At 52.4% G+C, this 15,646-nt stretch overlaps 1 protein-coding gene across 1 annotated transcript in view; it reads right to left on the bottom strand.

Moving 5' to 3' along the window:
- Positions 1–4,373, bottom strand: part of rgs11 (regulator of G protein signaling 11) — a 270,546-nt gene extending 266,173 nt beyond the window's left edge. Inside the window, 2 exon segments of the mRNA XM_086000849.1 lie at positions 3,546–3,642; positions 4,186–4,373. Coding sequence (XP_085856975.1) covers positions 3,546–3,642; positions 4,186–4,245 — 157 coding nt within the window. The 5' untranslated portion in view covers positions 4,246–4,373.
- Between the last annotated feature and the right edge of the window lie 11,273 nt (positions 4,374–15,646).

Below are 15,646 nucleotides of genomic sequence, written 5' to 3'. Positions count from 1 at the left end.
TCCCATTTTTATAAATCAGGATATTTAAGTAAAAGTAAGTTACTTAGTGGAAAATAATGCGCAGTGTACAATTATAAGGACTATTTAGCATTAAAGTAGTTAGAAAGATCTCCTCCCTCCACGACTCACTGAGTAAATGCACTGAGCCATAACAGCCAGTGTCTCTTGGGCTTTATCCCAGTCTTTGCTGAGTCAGCCTCAGCTGGAGCAGCAGTGATGGCCTCCACACATGGCCTCAGTATCCCCAAACTAGGAAAGAAGAAGAATACGCCCAACTTCCTGCTCCTGATAGCTACCAGTGATCCCTATGGTGGCTCTGGGCTCTGCTTGCATTTGGAAGTGGATTGAAGGCGAGGATTAGGGTCAGCTATGACAACCTTGCCCCCACCTCATCCTGTACTCTGTTGACTTTCAGTGCAGACCTCTTGCATAAACAGTGCTCACTTAGACAAGGGGGCCACTGCCATCTATGGAACTGCACCTTAACATGAGTCACTGCTGAGAGCAAAAGAGGGGCTGGAGGATGAAAAAAAAAGCTAAACAAAGAAAAGGAGTGAAATTATAGATTCAGGTAGATTTTACATTTTCTGAAATATAAGATGGACCTCTCTAAATTACAATGGCCCGGATTTTGCGGGGCCGATGACGGCATACACACATACGCCTTTGTAAGTCTTCAGAATGACCCCGTAAGCCCTGGGTTTCCACATTCACATTGACCGATCCTTCACATCTGCTGCAGAAACACTTTCGCTGGCACAGGGTTGGGCTATTTGTCCAACTACTGCCCAGCGAATGCCCACGAAACCCTTACGCCTGGTAAAAGCTGGCGTAGGGCCTTCCTTTACCAGCATACGGGTTAAAATAAATCTAAAATAAATGTTTTTAAATGATTAAAACATAAACATAGTTAAAATTCATTTTAGGTAAATTTTGTCCTGTTTTTAAATGGTTACATTTATTTTTCAAACAATTACATTTTTATTTTAAATGCTTATAATTAAAGGGTCTTTTAATTAATTTTAAACATGGGAACATTTATTTTTATTTGGTGTGAATTCATATTTATTTGGGGATTTCGATTAAGCTTGTGGGGGGATTCCATATGTAAATGGAATCCCCATAAGCATCATAGGGTTCCCCCTTTTTGATTGTTTGACCTGGCCCACGTGATCCCAGGGAGGTTTTCGAACCGCATGCGCCCCTGGGATCCGTGGGCCTTTACGCAGGCGTATGCCCGCAGGCCCAGGACCCAAAGACTCTGAAGCTCCGGAGACATCAGGTATGTTCAGATTTTTTTTTTTTTTTCGGTTCGGTGGTGTATTCTTCTGGTACGCCTCCGACCGCAAATTCAGGGCCATCATTTAATTATATTTCACTACATTTTCAACTGGAAAGGAAGCATTCAGTGGAATGCAAAAATGCAAATTTACAGCTAGGTATAATTTCTATTACTGCTTTCTTGTTGTAGCAAATGGGGTCACAGAAATAGTATCACATTTTTAGCTGGAGCACAGTACGAATAAACTGGTTCAGGTTTCAGCACCCCTCAAACATGAAGCCACTTCTAAACTGCTTTCCACAGTAACACTACATGGCTCTCCTCCACTTACATCGAAATCTATCATCCAGGTGTAATAGTTTGCTTGATTCACAAAGTCTTATATTAATTTTTGGGGGACTACTGTCATTTTGTATTAAATAATCTTTAAAAAACTGATGACTAGTGTAATGGGTTAGATAGTGACCCAGACCTTTCACCTCAAGAGGCAGGGTTCAAAATCAGCCCAATGAAAATCTCCTGTGTCTGGTCTGGTGGATGCAAGGGTCCAATGTGAAATGGGTTTGTATAGTCTCAGTCCTTTTCCCAGTAGGCTTGGGCCCACAGTATAAGATTACCTAATCACACTCACATAAGCCACAGGCTAGTGTGGGGAAAAGGAAAAATGCCACACCGATACAATTGGGGGTACTCTTTCAGGCTGAAGCATGTTTTGGGGGTATACAGTATTCCTGTAGCAGTGGAATCCAACCGGATATGAAGTTAGGACCCGATCTGATACTGGGAGCAAAACGTAATGCCAGTCCCTGCAGTTAGGCCATAACGCTCGATTTATACTACACAGACATAACTTTTGAGATTCTGAGGCATTGGTGGGGTCATGTATGCATCAGGTGGCTTATCAGAAAATTGCAGGTGCATTGCTTGTGATTTTTTGTCCATTGGCATTAATGGATGAAAAATTGCAGATGAGACACAGCAACAACTTGTATTTATATAGCACCTTTAACGTAGTAAAACATCCCAAGGTGCTTCACAGGAGTATTAAAAGGCAAAAAGTGACACCGAGCCACATAAGGAGAAATTAGGGCAGATGACCAAAAGCTTGATCAAAGAGGTAGGTTTTAAGGAGTGTCTTAAAAGGAGGAGAGAGAAGTAGAGAGATTTAGACAGGGAATTCCAGAGCTTAGGGCCTAGGCAACAGAAGGCACGGCCACCAAAGGTGGAGCGATTATAATCAGGGATGCTCAAGAGGGCAGAATTAGAGGAGCGCAGAAATCTCGGGGGGTTGTGGGGCTGAAGGAGATTACAGAGATAGGGAGGGGCGAGGCCATGGAGGGATTTGAAAACAAGGATGAGAATTTTGAAATCAAGGCGTTGCTTAACCGGGAGCCAATGTAGGTCAGTGGTAATTCTCCGCTTTTCATCTTAATGCCTATATCAGGGTCTTGCATGGCTACTATCACTTTCTCCATCTGCAAGGTAGTAGTCAGCAACAAATAAAAACAGAGATATAAAAATACAGCTCTAAAAGGGAAAGTCGCCAATTCTCCAAAAAGCCACTCGCTGCCTGTAAGGCCCCACCCCTGGTACAGGGCCATGTAAAATTCTGCCCACAAGTTAAGAGTTAGCTTGAAGCCTAACCGTCTTTGCACCAGCACTTATAGCATAAATGCATCGCTACTGACCTGGGAGTGCTTAATGTTGACAGTGTAAGGTGTTCCATTCCTCACCTTAACAAGCACAAACATTCATTTAAAAATTTGTTTTAGGTTGATTCCACAATCACTTATAACTTATTGTATTATTATAATTAAATAAAATGAAAGAAAATCAGTAAGAACCTGCTGAAGTAATTTTGTGTGTTATATAAAACATAAGGGGGGGAATTTCACCATCACAGCTTGAGTGTTAAACTGGCCCAGCGGATCACCGGCCTGTTATAGAACCCGCCCGATTTTCATTTCTACTGAAATCAATGAGATGAAAATCAGCGGATTCTCAAAGGGGTTTGGGGGAGGGGATCCACCTCACCAGTTTACCACCCAAAGTGGTGAAGGTGAGAATTACTCCCAAGATCTTAGCTACACATATAGATTCTGCAACAGTTCCAAAAATACTCATGAGATGTGGTTATGTTTATTATTATTCTTCAAAAAGGTGGGATAATCCAAACCACCTTTAAAGAGAAATGATAGGTGAGCCTGGTCAGAATCCATTAATGAACCCATACAATGAATCCAGTATTTGTCCAAGTTCTTACCAGTCATTGCGTGGGGGATAGCAGTAATTAGAAGTCTTTGGCTTTTCATCTTAATGCCTATGTCAGGGTCTTGCATGGCTACTATCACTTTCTCCATCTGCAAGGTAACAGTCAGCAGCAAATAAAAACAGAGATATATAAAAATACAGCTATAAAAGGGAAAGCCGAAATCTAATACATCTTTACTCTTATATACCAATATTACACATTACAATTAAGAGTTCTTACGCAAGCAGTTCTCTGCTGCAAGTTAACCCACCAAGGGATAGGGTGACTGCTACAGTCGGAGTGATCCGCATCGATCTGAGAATAACTCGTTTTCTCCACGGATTTATGTGAGAAGTTCGCGGATTTAACATCCAATTTTGAACCAGCGAATCTTTTTCTCCACCAAATCCCTGAAGTGATGCCAGTTTGCTGCATTAACCCAACTTTTAACTGATTTATTGTAGATACACAAAATACAAACCCTCCAGCACCTTTTTAAAAAAAAATTCACCGGCTGAAAAAAGAAATTCCCGACTGACATAAATCAATTGCAAACTGTTTGTTGTCCCTCAGCTGCCCAGCTCGGACAGCAAGTACCTTCATTCTGACTCAAGCACCAAGTCCCTGACCAGCCTATTCTGAAAGCCCTTACCTTGACCAGACATGCCATCTGTGTTTTGGCTGCGTGAGTTCGAGAGTTGTGTATTGTCATGGTGAGGTGAGAGCGGGACTGGAGCAGTGCGCTTCAGCTTTCCCCTAGCGGCTCCCTCAGATTCTCCCCTGGGTTAGTTCAGCGCCTTCTGCCAAACCACTCGGCAGTTGACAGCCCCGCCTCTGCCCCTCGCTGACAGGCCAGGCCGCACTCCAACAGCACCAGTGTCAGTCACTCACTGTTGGCAATAATTGGGCGCCCTTATCGTCAATCATTCCGAACCCTCTGCACCAGTACTTTACCTCAGACAACAACAGACTTCTGTTGGGAGTTTTAATTTAAGAAGTGATTTCAAAAAATGAGAAGTCATTAAAGGTGATGGAAAGTCAAAGGGGATTTTTTTGTTTGTTCTATTTATAAAAGTCTTTTCAGAAATTTCTTTGCCATTTTTGAAAAAGTATTCTTTTATTATGGGGAACATACCCCTGCAAATAGCAAAGCGGAGGCGGGAGGGGGTCTTTGCGACTTGAAATCCTGACCGACCTCCAGAAGTGACTACCCAAGTGAGCTACGAAAAGCCCTTCCACTTCCAAAAGGCATTTGACAAAGTTCCACACGAAAGACAATCACTGGAACCTTCAACTTCGGTGTGTGCATAAAACCGGCAGAGGTGGATCGGCCGCGGATTATACACCCCGTCCGATTCTCTTTTCCATTGAACTGTTTTCAGTGTACACCGAAGTTGCAGAATGGTCTGCACAGAGCGGGATTAAAATGGAGTGGACTTAAACAGTGTTTTATTTGGGAATTTGGAAAGAGTGGGAATTTGGAGAAGAGGGCGAAGGAGTTGCTGCTTTTTGCCTACACTACTTGTAGTGCTTTGTGTTATAGGTAGATATTTAATTTCAGTACCCATAACTTAATCTAGATCAAGTAAGTAGTCAAGAAACTACACTGTAAACTAAGTTACCTAATTACAAATTTAATTAAATGTAATTAAATAAACAAGGTCATACAGGGATGGCAGTGCAGGTAGTGTGCCACAACTGCATGAGGTTCTTGCTGCTTGTGTGGATGAGGGAAAAGCCTGCAGGATGGATGAGCAAGTTGACCATGGCACCATGGTGCAGGAGGCCATTTAACTGGGGTGTGTGAAAGGGAATATAGTTGTGGTAGGGGACAGTATATTCAGGGGGATAGATATTGTAATGTATGTACCTTTAAGGGGGGAACTACTTTCTACAGCTCATGTATACTGTAGTACTGGCAGTGACCACACCTGTATATAACGCTGAGTAGTAATCTGTTGTTTCAGTTGCAGTTTGAACCACGTTGAGTAAACACCTGTTGTACCGTTCTCTGCAGTCCTTTTCTTATTATTACACGGACGTAACAGTGGCGACGAGCAAGTTCGAACCGACCTGCAACTCTGCATCACCTCCCAGGGATTCGCTCCTGGAGAACAGTGGAAGGAGGTCGAGTCCAGAAGCATAGGCGTCGACCACGGGCAACCGCCCAGTCATCCAGCGGAGATTTGAGCATCGCAGGGGAGGCTGTCGAGAGCCAGGCTTGGCTTTCCAGTCACGGTGGTCCAGCGAAACGGGCTGGCAACAGGTACTGCGCAGACCCTTTCCGGACAGCGACGGGCTAGAGCCCGACCGAGCGGCACAGAAAAAGGCCGAGCAGCGTCGACGGGGGAGAGAGAGAGGGCAGAGCACACAGGGCGCAGCCGGTGTTCAGGACCAAGCGGCGTCAACGGGGGAGAGAGGCGAGAGAGAGCAGAGCGCAGCCGGTGGTCAAGGGCCGAGCAGCGTCAATGGGGGAGAGAGGCGCGCAGGAAAATGCGAGGCGCTGCCATTGCCACAAGGACCGCAGAGAGCGGCGTTGGCAGCAGCGCAGGAGACGCCATTTTAAGCCGCAGCCGGGAAGAAAGGAAAGCGCGGGAGACACCATTTTTGTAATGGCTTCAGCGGCACTTCCGTCTACTCGCTGCCCGAGGGCGGTTTTTGAGGCTTCGGTGCGCTGCTGCCGTGCCTTTGGGTCCCTCTCCTCACCTGTTTCTCGAGTAATTGATCTCATCAGAGTAATTAGGCTAGTTAATAAAGTTGTTCGTTTTTGTCACTCTTTTAAATGGACCAAGTAAATTAAACAAATAAACTGTAATTAAAACTTTAAATAAACCTTAGCAAATCAAATTAAAATTTGGTTGTCCAATCCAATTATGCACTCCAGTCCCCGCGGCACCCACCGGTCACGGAAGTGCTCGAGCGCGCCGGCGGACACAGCGTGCTCCATCTCCAGGGCCACCCGGGCGCAAACATGGCCGCGGAAGAGAGGGAGGCAATCTGGCTGGACGACCCCCTCGACCGCCCGCTGCCTGGACCAATTGATGGCTTTTTTAGCCAGGCCCAGGAGCAGACCCACGAGGAGGTCCTCCAACCTGCCTGCTCCCCTCCGCACCAGGTGACTGTAGATCAAGAGCGTGGGACTGAAGTGCAACCAAAAATCGAGGAGCAGCCCCTTCAAATAATGGAAGAGGGGCTGCAACCTCTCACATTCTGCATATATATGAAAAACGGACTCCTCCAGGCCGCAGAACAAACAGGCGGCCTGGGAGTCCGTGAACCTACTTAAAAATATATTGCACTGGACTGCCCCGTGCAACACCCTCCAGGCCAAGTCCCCAATAGAACAGGGGAGGACTCCCGCATAGAGAGCCCTCCATTGGGGACCTCCGCCGGAAGGCAAGACGGGACGGCAGGCGTAGATGGCAAAGTGGAGAGTGTGCAGGAGCAGTCCGTACAGGAAACCCCTCCGTGCGGAATGAAAAGGCACGGAGGGTATTTCCTCGAGACGGCTCAAGTTGTGAGGCGCCGGTTCCCGAGGGGGGTTTCGGGGCTGGGCGCCGATAAGGAATTCCGTCCGAACGGGGGAAAGCTCAGACGGGATCGCCCCACGCGCTTGAGCCGCCTCGATACACCTCGTGGCGCCGGGGCGCAGTGTCGCTTTCATCGACTCGATGGCATTGACAGCGAGCTGGACGTTGGCCCAAGACATGCGCCGCGCCAACTCCTCCAGCGCCATCCAGCCCGCTCCTCCGCCATCGAGCAGGTCCCCGACTCTATTCACCTTGCCGGGCACAGCCCTGCCCTCCGCCAGCCACCCGAACCCGTAGACGTGGCGGTGCGGATTCCTGAACAGCGGCTCCCGAAGGACAGCCGCCATTCCTGACGGGGGAGAGCTCTGCCTGGAAGCGACGTAGTTCCAAACCCATAGCAGTTCCTGGTAGAAGACAGGCAGCTCCCGCAGGCTGGCATGCGTGCCACCCACTTCCAAAAACAGGAGCTGCATGTCGTAATTGAGGCCGTGCAGCTGGCGGAAAAAATACGTCGCCAGCGCACACCATCTCGGAGGATTCTCGACGTACAGGTATCTCTGCAGCGTCTGAAGACGGAAAGTCGCAGCCTGGGTGCGGAGGCACACCAGCGCCTGACCGCCCTCCCTAAGCGGGAGACTCAAAACCGCGGCAGAGACCCAGTGCTTCCTTTTGTCCCAGAAGAAGTCGACGAGCTTCTTCTGTATCTTGGTGACAAACGCAGGGGGAGGGATCAAAGTGATGAACCGGTACCACAACATGGCGGCCACCAGTTGGTTTATGACCATCGCTCGACCCCTGTAGGACAACACTCGGAGCAGTCCTGTCCAGCGTCCTAAGCGAGTGGTGACTTTGGCCTCCAACTCTTGCCAGTTCGCCGGCCAGGCGTCCTCGGCAGGGCTAAGGTAGACTCCCAAGTAGAGGAGGTGCGTGGTGCTCCAGGCGAAGGGCCTGAACAGTCCATCTGCCACTGACCCACCAGGAGTCCGGAACATTTCTCCCAGTTGATCTTGGCGGAGGATGCGTCCGAGTAAATCTGCTGGCATTCCCGCATCCTCCGCAAGTCAGCGGGCTCCGTGACCGTGAGGAGCACGTCATCGACGTAAGCCGAGAGGACCACCTCCACGCCCGGCCCTTGCAGAGCCAGTCCCGCCAACCTCTTCTGCAAGAGGCGCAGGAAAGGCTCCACGCAAACGGCGTATAACTGGCCGGACATGGGGCATCCCTGACACACCCCCCTCCTGAAGCGAAGGGGCGCCATCAAGGACCCGTTAACTTTAATCAGACACTCTGCGGCAGCGTACAGAAGTCGGATCCGGGCGACAAAATGCGCCCCGAACCCGAATGCGCGCAGAGTCCTGAAGAGATACTCGTGATCTACCCTGTCGAACGCCTTCTCCTGATCCAGGGAAAGGAAGGCGACCGACAGACCAGCCCTCTGGGAATGGTGGACCAGGTCCCGGACCAGATGGATGTTATCATGGATGGTCCGGCCCGGGACCGTGTAGGACTTGTTGGGGTGGATCATGTGGGCCAGCATGGCGCCTAGGCAAACAGACATGGCCCTGGCAAAAACTTTGTAGTCCGTGCTGAGGAGGGAGACCGGGCGCCAGTTCTTAAGGAGGCGGAGATTGCCCTTCTTAGGCAGCAGGACAATAACCGCCCTGCGCCAAGAGAGGGGCATCTCCCCGGTCACCAAACTTTCCCCCAGGACCCACGCGTAGTCGCCCCCCAAGACATCCCAGAACGCCCTGTGGAACTCCATGGTCAGCCCGTCCAGCCCCGGGGACTTTCCCCTGGAGAGCTGGCGGAGGGCGCCGGTCAGCTCCTCCAGACTCAGAGGAGCGTCCAATTTTTCGGCGCCCTCCAGGCCGACCTTCAGCAGGACCTCCCACAAAACTCCGCGCGCATCCTCGCTGGACGGATCCGGAGAGAACAGAGCCCCGTAATAGGCGCGGGCCTCCGCACTGATTCCCTCCGGATCCGAGACCAGAGATCCGTCGTCGGCCAGCAGCCCCAAGAGCTGCTTACGGACCCCCGGTCTTTTTACCAGCGAGTAGAAGAAGGGGGAGCCGCGGTCCAGGTCCCGCAGGAACTGGATCCGCGACCTCACGTACGCGCCTCGGGACCCGACGAGCTGCAGGTCCTTCAGCGCGCCCTTCTTCTCTTCATACACCTTCCGCAGGGCCGGGTCCTCAACGACTTGACCGAGACGGGACTCCAGGTCGAGCACCTCCTTCTCCAACCGCCCGACCCGGGCCTCCCGCCTCTTGGTCGACCCCTTCGCGTACTCCTGACAGAAGAGACGGACGTGAGCCTTGCCCACGTCCCACCATAGCCTCAAGGAGGGGAAGCCCCCCCACTTCCTTCTCCAGTCGGCCCAGAACCGACGAAACGAATCCTGGAACCGCGCATCCTCCAGCAGCAGGTTGTTAAAATGCCAGTACGCGGAACCCCCCCGCGCGCGCAGCGGAACGAACTCCGCCCACACCAGGTGGTGGTCCGTGCACGGCACCGGCCGCATGGAAGCTGCCGGAACGCAGGAGACGTACGCCCGGGAAATATAAAGGCGGTCGATTCTGGACCATCCTCCTCCAGACCTCACGCTAGTGAAGGCGCTGGAGTCGGGGTGGAGATGTCACCAGACGTCCACCAAGTCGAAGGACCCGACCAGGTCCCTCAACTTCTCCATCGCCGCCGGGCATCGCTGGGGGGCTGAACGGTCCCTCGCCTCGAGGGTGCAGTTAAAACCCCCCCCGAGGATGACGCACTCGCCCGCGTCGATGGAGCCCAGAAGAGCGGACACTTCTTCAAAGAAGCGCACTTGCTGTGCACCGGCCTGAGGGGCGTACACGTTCACTAGATGGAGCGGCATGCCCCCCAGGCGAACAGTGACCTGGAGCAAGCGGCCCGGCACGTGCTCCTTGACCCCCAAGATCTCCGGCTGAAAATGCGGGGCCAGCAAGATAGCCACCCCGCTGGAAATGCTGGAGAGGTGACTCATGCTGACCCCTCCTTGCCACTCCAGGAGCCACGTGGCCTTGTCTCCCGGAACGGTGTGGGTTTCTTGCAGGAAGCACACCGCATACTTCCCGTCCCGAAGGACCGAAAGGTTATTAAATCTGCGGCGAGCCTCCCTGCTGCCATTGATGTTGAGGCTGGCTATGGTTATCTTCATAACAGAAGCATAGTGCAACTTCTACCTACACCTAACGGGGGGAGGGAGCGCAGCCGCTAGTCGACCGCCACTCCCTCAGCAGCCCAGTGAGGAACGGCCTGAGCCGACGCAGCTCGAGCGGGCCCACGTCCGCATCCGCGCCCATGGTCTTGACGGCGGCGCAGACCGACCCGATGAGCAGCACCAGCTCCGACCACCTGGCGAGGGCCAGCCGGGTCTTGTTTTGACGACCCTGGCACACGGCCACAAAATCCCGGAGTTCCCTGATGGGGATGAGCGGAGACTCGACGAGGGGCAGGAGGTCATCCATCGCCTCATCGGCGATGGAGTCCGAATCGTCCTCCGCGCCCATCACCGAGTCCCCGTCCTCCTCTGGGGGGTCGCCACCAGCGGCCGACCCGTCCGTTGCGCAGTGCGCAGCGAACGGCTCGGCCGCACCGGCCGGCCCTGCCTCTGCCCGGATCCCACCCCCAGGATCGGCGGCAGAGGATTCCTCCCTGGGCTCCTCCGGGGTCGCCGGGCCAGGAGACGGCGGCGGTCCGGAGTCCCCCTCCGCCCCAGACGCCAGAACGACCGGAGAAATCGGAGAGAAAACAAATCCGAATACCTCCAGGTCGTTCGGCGCCGGAGACACAATCAGAGGGCCTCCCCCTTCCCCGCCACCGGCCTCCAAACCAGCAGATGGGGTGTGTTCAACTGAAACATCGACCAGGTCGAGCAGCCCCTGGGAAATGTCCGGGTCATATTGGGCGAGCTCATACTCCCCGAACTCGCCCGACCCAGACCCCAGGCCACCCGACCCGGCGAGGGGTAACGGAACAGAAAGTATATCTATTTCTGCCGCGGGTTGTTCCGCGACCCCCCCCACGGGCAGGGTCTCGTCCCCATCCCCGGGAGGCACGTGCTGCACAGACACATCTGCCTCAGCCTCCTGAGGGACAAGTGACCCCTGCCGATCGCTGGTGATGGTGACAGCGGGGGGGGGGGCGCGCAGTACCCGCGGCGGGTGACGACTCCCCCTGCTCGGAGGGACCTTCCTCCTCCCGGTCCTCCTCCTCTTCCAGGGGGTCGCGCCTTCTTTTTAGCGCGGAGGGAGTGAGGGAGACCTCCATGTCTGCAGGGGCCTCCTCCTCTGCTCCCTCCGGCGGAGCAGGTTTGTCGGGTTCCTCGGGCCCAAGCCCGGTCGCAGGTATTGGCGTTTCCGCTACGGCGGTTGCGGCCGCAGGCTCGGGCACGAGTCCCCTCCCGCCCTCGTCTGCCCCGACCAACTCCGCGAGGAGTGCAGGTGTCAGGGGCTCTAAGTTTAGGGGTCGGCCCTCCGCGGGGGGACCCGCCCTGAGGTGTTTTGTCTTACGCCGCGACTTCCTTCCACCCGGACGGGCTCCCTCCCGCCTGCCGGAGGCCCCAGTGGCATCGGCCTCCGACGTCGACCGCGCATCAGTGGCACCCGAGGCACGGACAGATCCGGGGAGGGGAGCGGCAGCGGCACCAGCCTCGGACACGCCAGACGATCTGGTGGCCTTGGAGGTGGGGCAGTTTCTTCTGATGTGCCCCACCTCCTTGCAGGCATGGCACCGCACACCGTCCGACGTCCAGAAGACGCGATAGGCAGTCCCCTCATGGAGGATGACGAAAGCCCCGTCGGTGTCCTCCTCCAGCGCCAGCTGGATAAAAAGCTGGCGCCGGAAGGAGAAAACGTGGCGAAGGCTGGCCTCCCGGAAGCCGAGCGGGATGGGCGCAATCCCCGACCTCACCTCCCCAAGTTGACGTAAGTGGGGGAGGAGGAGCTCACCAGGAACAAAGGGCGGGAGGTTGGAAATAACCACCCTCTGCGCGGTGGCCTCGAGGGGGTCCACCGGCAGAAAGGTCCCGCCCACGGTGAGCCCCTTGGTGACGGCCAGGGACACCGCCCGCTCCGACCCCAGGAAGAACACAGCCTTCCCGTACATTTTTGAGGTGGCGAGGATGGCTGAAGGGCCGACAACCCCAGCCATGGCCTTAACGCACGCCTCAATGGTCATTGTGGGGTGGGTGTAGCTCTTCACCCCAAACTTTTTTGTTATTAAAGAAAAAGGTGACGGGGCAGCAGAGGCAGCGGGAGCAGCCGTGGCTGTGGCTGCCACTGCCGCATATGACCTAGCCGGCCCCGCCACCGGCGAAGAATTAGATGCTATTATGGGGTGGTTTTTATAAAGAGCTACACTCACCCCAAGTCACAGGCCTGAAGATGTTAAATGGCCTCCGGTATTTTAAAGTCCTCCCTTGAGCAGAGGGAGCTGTTAAATTAAAGGCCCACCTCTCCCCTTATTGATTGGATTGGGAGAGGGGCCTTCTCCCCTCTGCTCAAGTGGCAATTAATAAATAGATTAATGGAGGTGCCTCTTGAGAGAGAGAGCAGAGAGAGACAAAGAGAGAGAGAGAGGGGGGGTGGGAAGGAGGGAGGCCGCAAAGGCAGGGTCACCACTCAGGGTGGTAGGTGGGTGGGTGTCGGCAGGGGTGCACTCTCCGATGGAAAAAAAAACAAAGTCTCTGTTGGTGGTCTTCCGGCAGGGGGAGAAGATGTCTTCGCCTGGGAAAGCTGGAGATGCCCAGGCTCAGTCCCACACCAGGTCTTAACGATGTATTAATTGATTTAGAGACTTCACCTAGGCAGCTCCAGCTGTCCCAGGCCAGGCAATGGAAGGGGTGCTTATTAGTGGTGTGTGTGGCCTAGTATACTACAAGAGCCACACACACACACAGACACACCTTGGTGTTCCGGCCGGTCTTCTTTCCTCCCCCCACCTACAATACAAAGTCTTTGGGAGAATGCACCAAATGACACCCACCTGCAGATGTTCAGTGGAAGATGTTAGCCTTCCCTCCTTCCAGGCAGTTGATGGTGATGCTGCTCCTCTCCCCTCTCTCCCTCTCCTGGAATGGAGGCCAATTTGGGGAGGCAGTGGTGGAAAGGCCTCTCCTTTGGTAGGTGTTGGCCTCCTTTTCCCTCTGTCCTCTCTCTCCAGGCACCTCAGTTGTAGTTGTTGCTGGTAGATGGTAGTGGTGGTCTGGGGTTTCTCCTTCTCCTCCACTCCCTGGTCAAGGAGACCACCACTTTCCACTCTCCTTCAGGTGAACCAGCAGCACAGAGAGCAAGGCAGGGAATGAATAAAGTTGTTTGTTTTTGTCCTTGTCTTGTCTTCTGTGCCTCTGGCCTCACCTGTGTGTTGTTAATGTATTTGTCTCCTGTCTCATTTGATCAATTATGTCACGTGACCACTCTGGCCTGTATTTAAGCTTCCTGTTTCCTGTCCTCTTTGCTCAGTCCGGGGTTCGCCTGGATGCAAGTAACAGCTCTTGCTGTGTCTCTGGCGTTCTCGAGTTTCTCTGTGTTTTCGAGTCTCAACTGAATCTCCTTTCGAGTGTTACCATGTCTCTGTTTTTGAGTCTCAAGGAAGCATCCTTCGAGTTCTACCCGGTCTCGAGTCCTTGGATAGGTTTCCTGCGCTTGGGTCCTCTACCGAAACCCGAGCAAAACGGCCCCGTGAATGCACGGCCCCGTGACAATTTTAAGCCAGTCTAACCACACCCAAAAATGCCGAAGAGTGGCAGTATCACAGCGTTCGACAATGAAGTCGAAGATTGGACGACATATGTCGAACGCATAGAAGTATACTGCAAGGCGAATGAAGTGCCAGATGACAAGAAAGCGCTGGTATTGTTGAATTCAATGGGTGCAAAAATGTATGGCTTACTACGAAACCTAGTAACCCCAGAGAAACCAGTAGAAAAGGATTTTGAAAACATAGTTTCAATCCTACAGGACCACTTAAACCCCACACCGCTGCTGATAGCAGAAAGATTTAAGTTTCACAAAAGGAACCAGCATAAAGATGAAAGTAATGCTGAGTATTTAACGGAACTGTGCAAGCTATCGAAACACTGCCAGTTTGGAACGGGACTAGCAGATACTTTAAGGGACAATTTGTGTGTGGTCTTCAAAGTGAAGGAACCCAGAAACGGCTTCTATCAGAAAAGGATCTTACGCTGGACAAGGCTTTCAGCATTGCAGTATCACACGAAGCAGCAGCACGGGGCGCTGCAGAGATACAACGGAGACCGCAAGAATATGGCACAAATGAAATGTCACACAGAACAGTGAAGTGCTATTGCTGCGGCAGAACAACACACGACCATAATGATTGCTGGTTCAAGGACAAAGTGTGCAGTGTAGAAAAGTAGGACACATAGCAAGAGTCTGCAGGTCTGTAAAGAAAACCAGCAGCAAGAAATCTCCACAGGAGAAGTACAAGAAGGTACATAAGGTGACGGAGAGTAGTTCAGATGAACAGAAGAGTGATACAGACTCCGGAAGCAAGGAGCTGGGTTGTCTGAAACTACATAATGTGATCAAAACGGAGGATCACCAAACTATCTGGGTCACGCTCAAGATAGCAGGAGTCCAAGTGAAAATGGAATTGGACACAGGATCAGCCCTAACAGTCATAAAGCGAAGGGACTACAAGCGGCTATTCTCACATATACCCTTGAGAGATACAAAGATGGTCTGGAAGACGTACACGGGGCAAAAAGTCTACCGCAAAGGAAAAATAAAGGTGAACGTTATATGTAACAGCAAGGAAACACCAAAAATGGACCTATATGTATTGACAGATGGAGGACCACCACTACTAGGACATGAATGGATCCGGAAGATACAGCTAGATTGGCATTCCATACAAGCACTGACTGTAGATACCAAAAAGGATGACGACGTCACACCTGGACGACTGTCAAAAATGCTAACTGATGCACAAGAAGTGTTCCAGCAGGGCCTCGGAACACTAAAAGGCATAACAGCGACGATCAAAATAGAGGAAAATGCAAGCCCAAAGTTTTTTAAGGCCAGACCGGTACCTTATGCGATCCGCCCAGCCGTCGAAGCAGAGCTGGAATGTTTGGAACATTCAGGAGTACTGTCCAAAGTGGACTGGAGCGAGTGGGCTACACCCATCATTCCTGTAATGAAGAGGTCGTTGAGTAATATGCCTGGGGAACCAAAGAAGGTTCGCATCTGTGGGGACTTTAAGGTGACAGTGAACCCAGTCCTTCACACTGTACAATATCTGCTTCTGTGGATTGAAGATATTTTCGCCTCACTATCTGGAGGGAAACGCTTCACTAAGATTGATCTGGCCCAGGCGTACCTGCAAATGGAGGTAGAAGAAGCCTCGAAACAGTACCTCACGATCAACACTCATAAAGGTCTCTACCAATACAACCGGCTGGTGTTTGGGGTAGCATCAGCTCCGGCTATTTGGCAAAGGGCAATGGAACAAGTCCTGCAAGGGATTCCAGGGATCCAGTGTTATTTGGACGACATCCTGGTCACGGGCGAAAATGACAGTGATCACCTCGCCAACCTGCAG

The sequence above is a fragment of the Somniosus microcephalus genome, chromosome 11 (genome assembly GCF_052327205.1).
Source record: "Somniosus microcephalus isolate GS21.2 chromosome 11, FLI_Smic_1.0, whole genome shotgun sequence".
NCBI lineage: Eukaryota > Metazoa > Chordata > Chondrichthyes > Squaliformes > Somniosidae > Somniosus > Somniosus microcephalus.
This window is presented reverse-complemented; position numbering and strand designations above follow the sequence as displayed.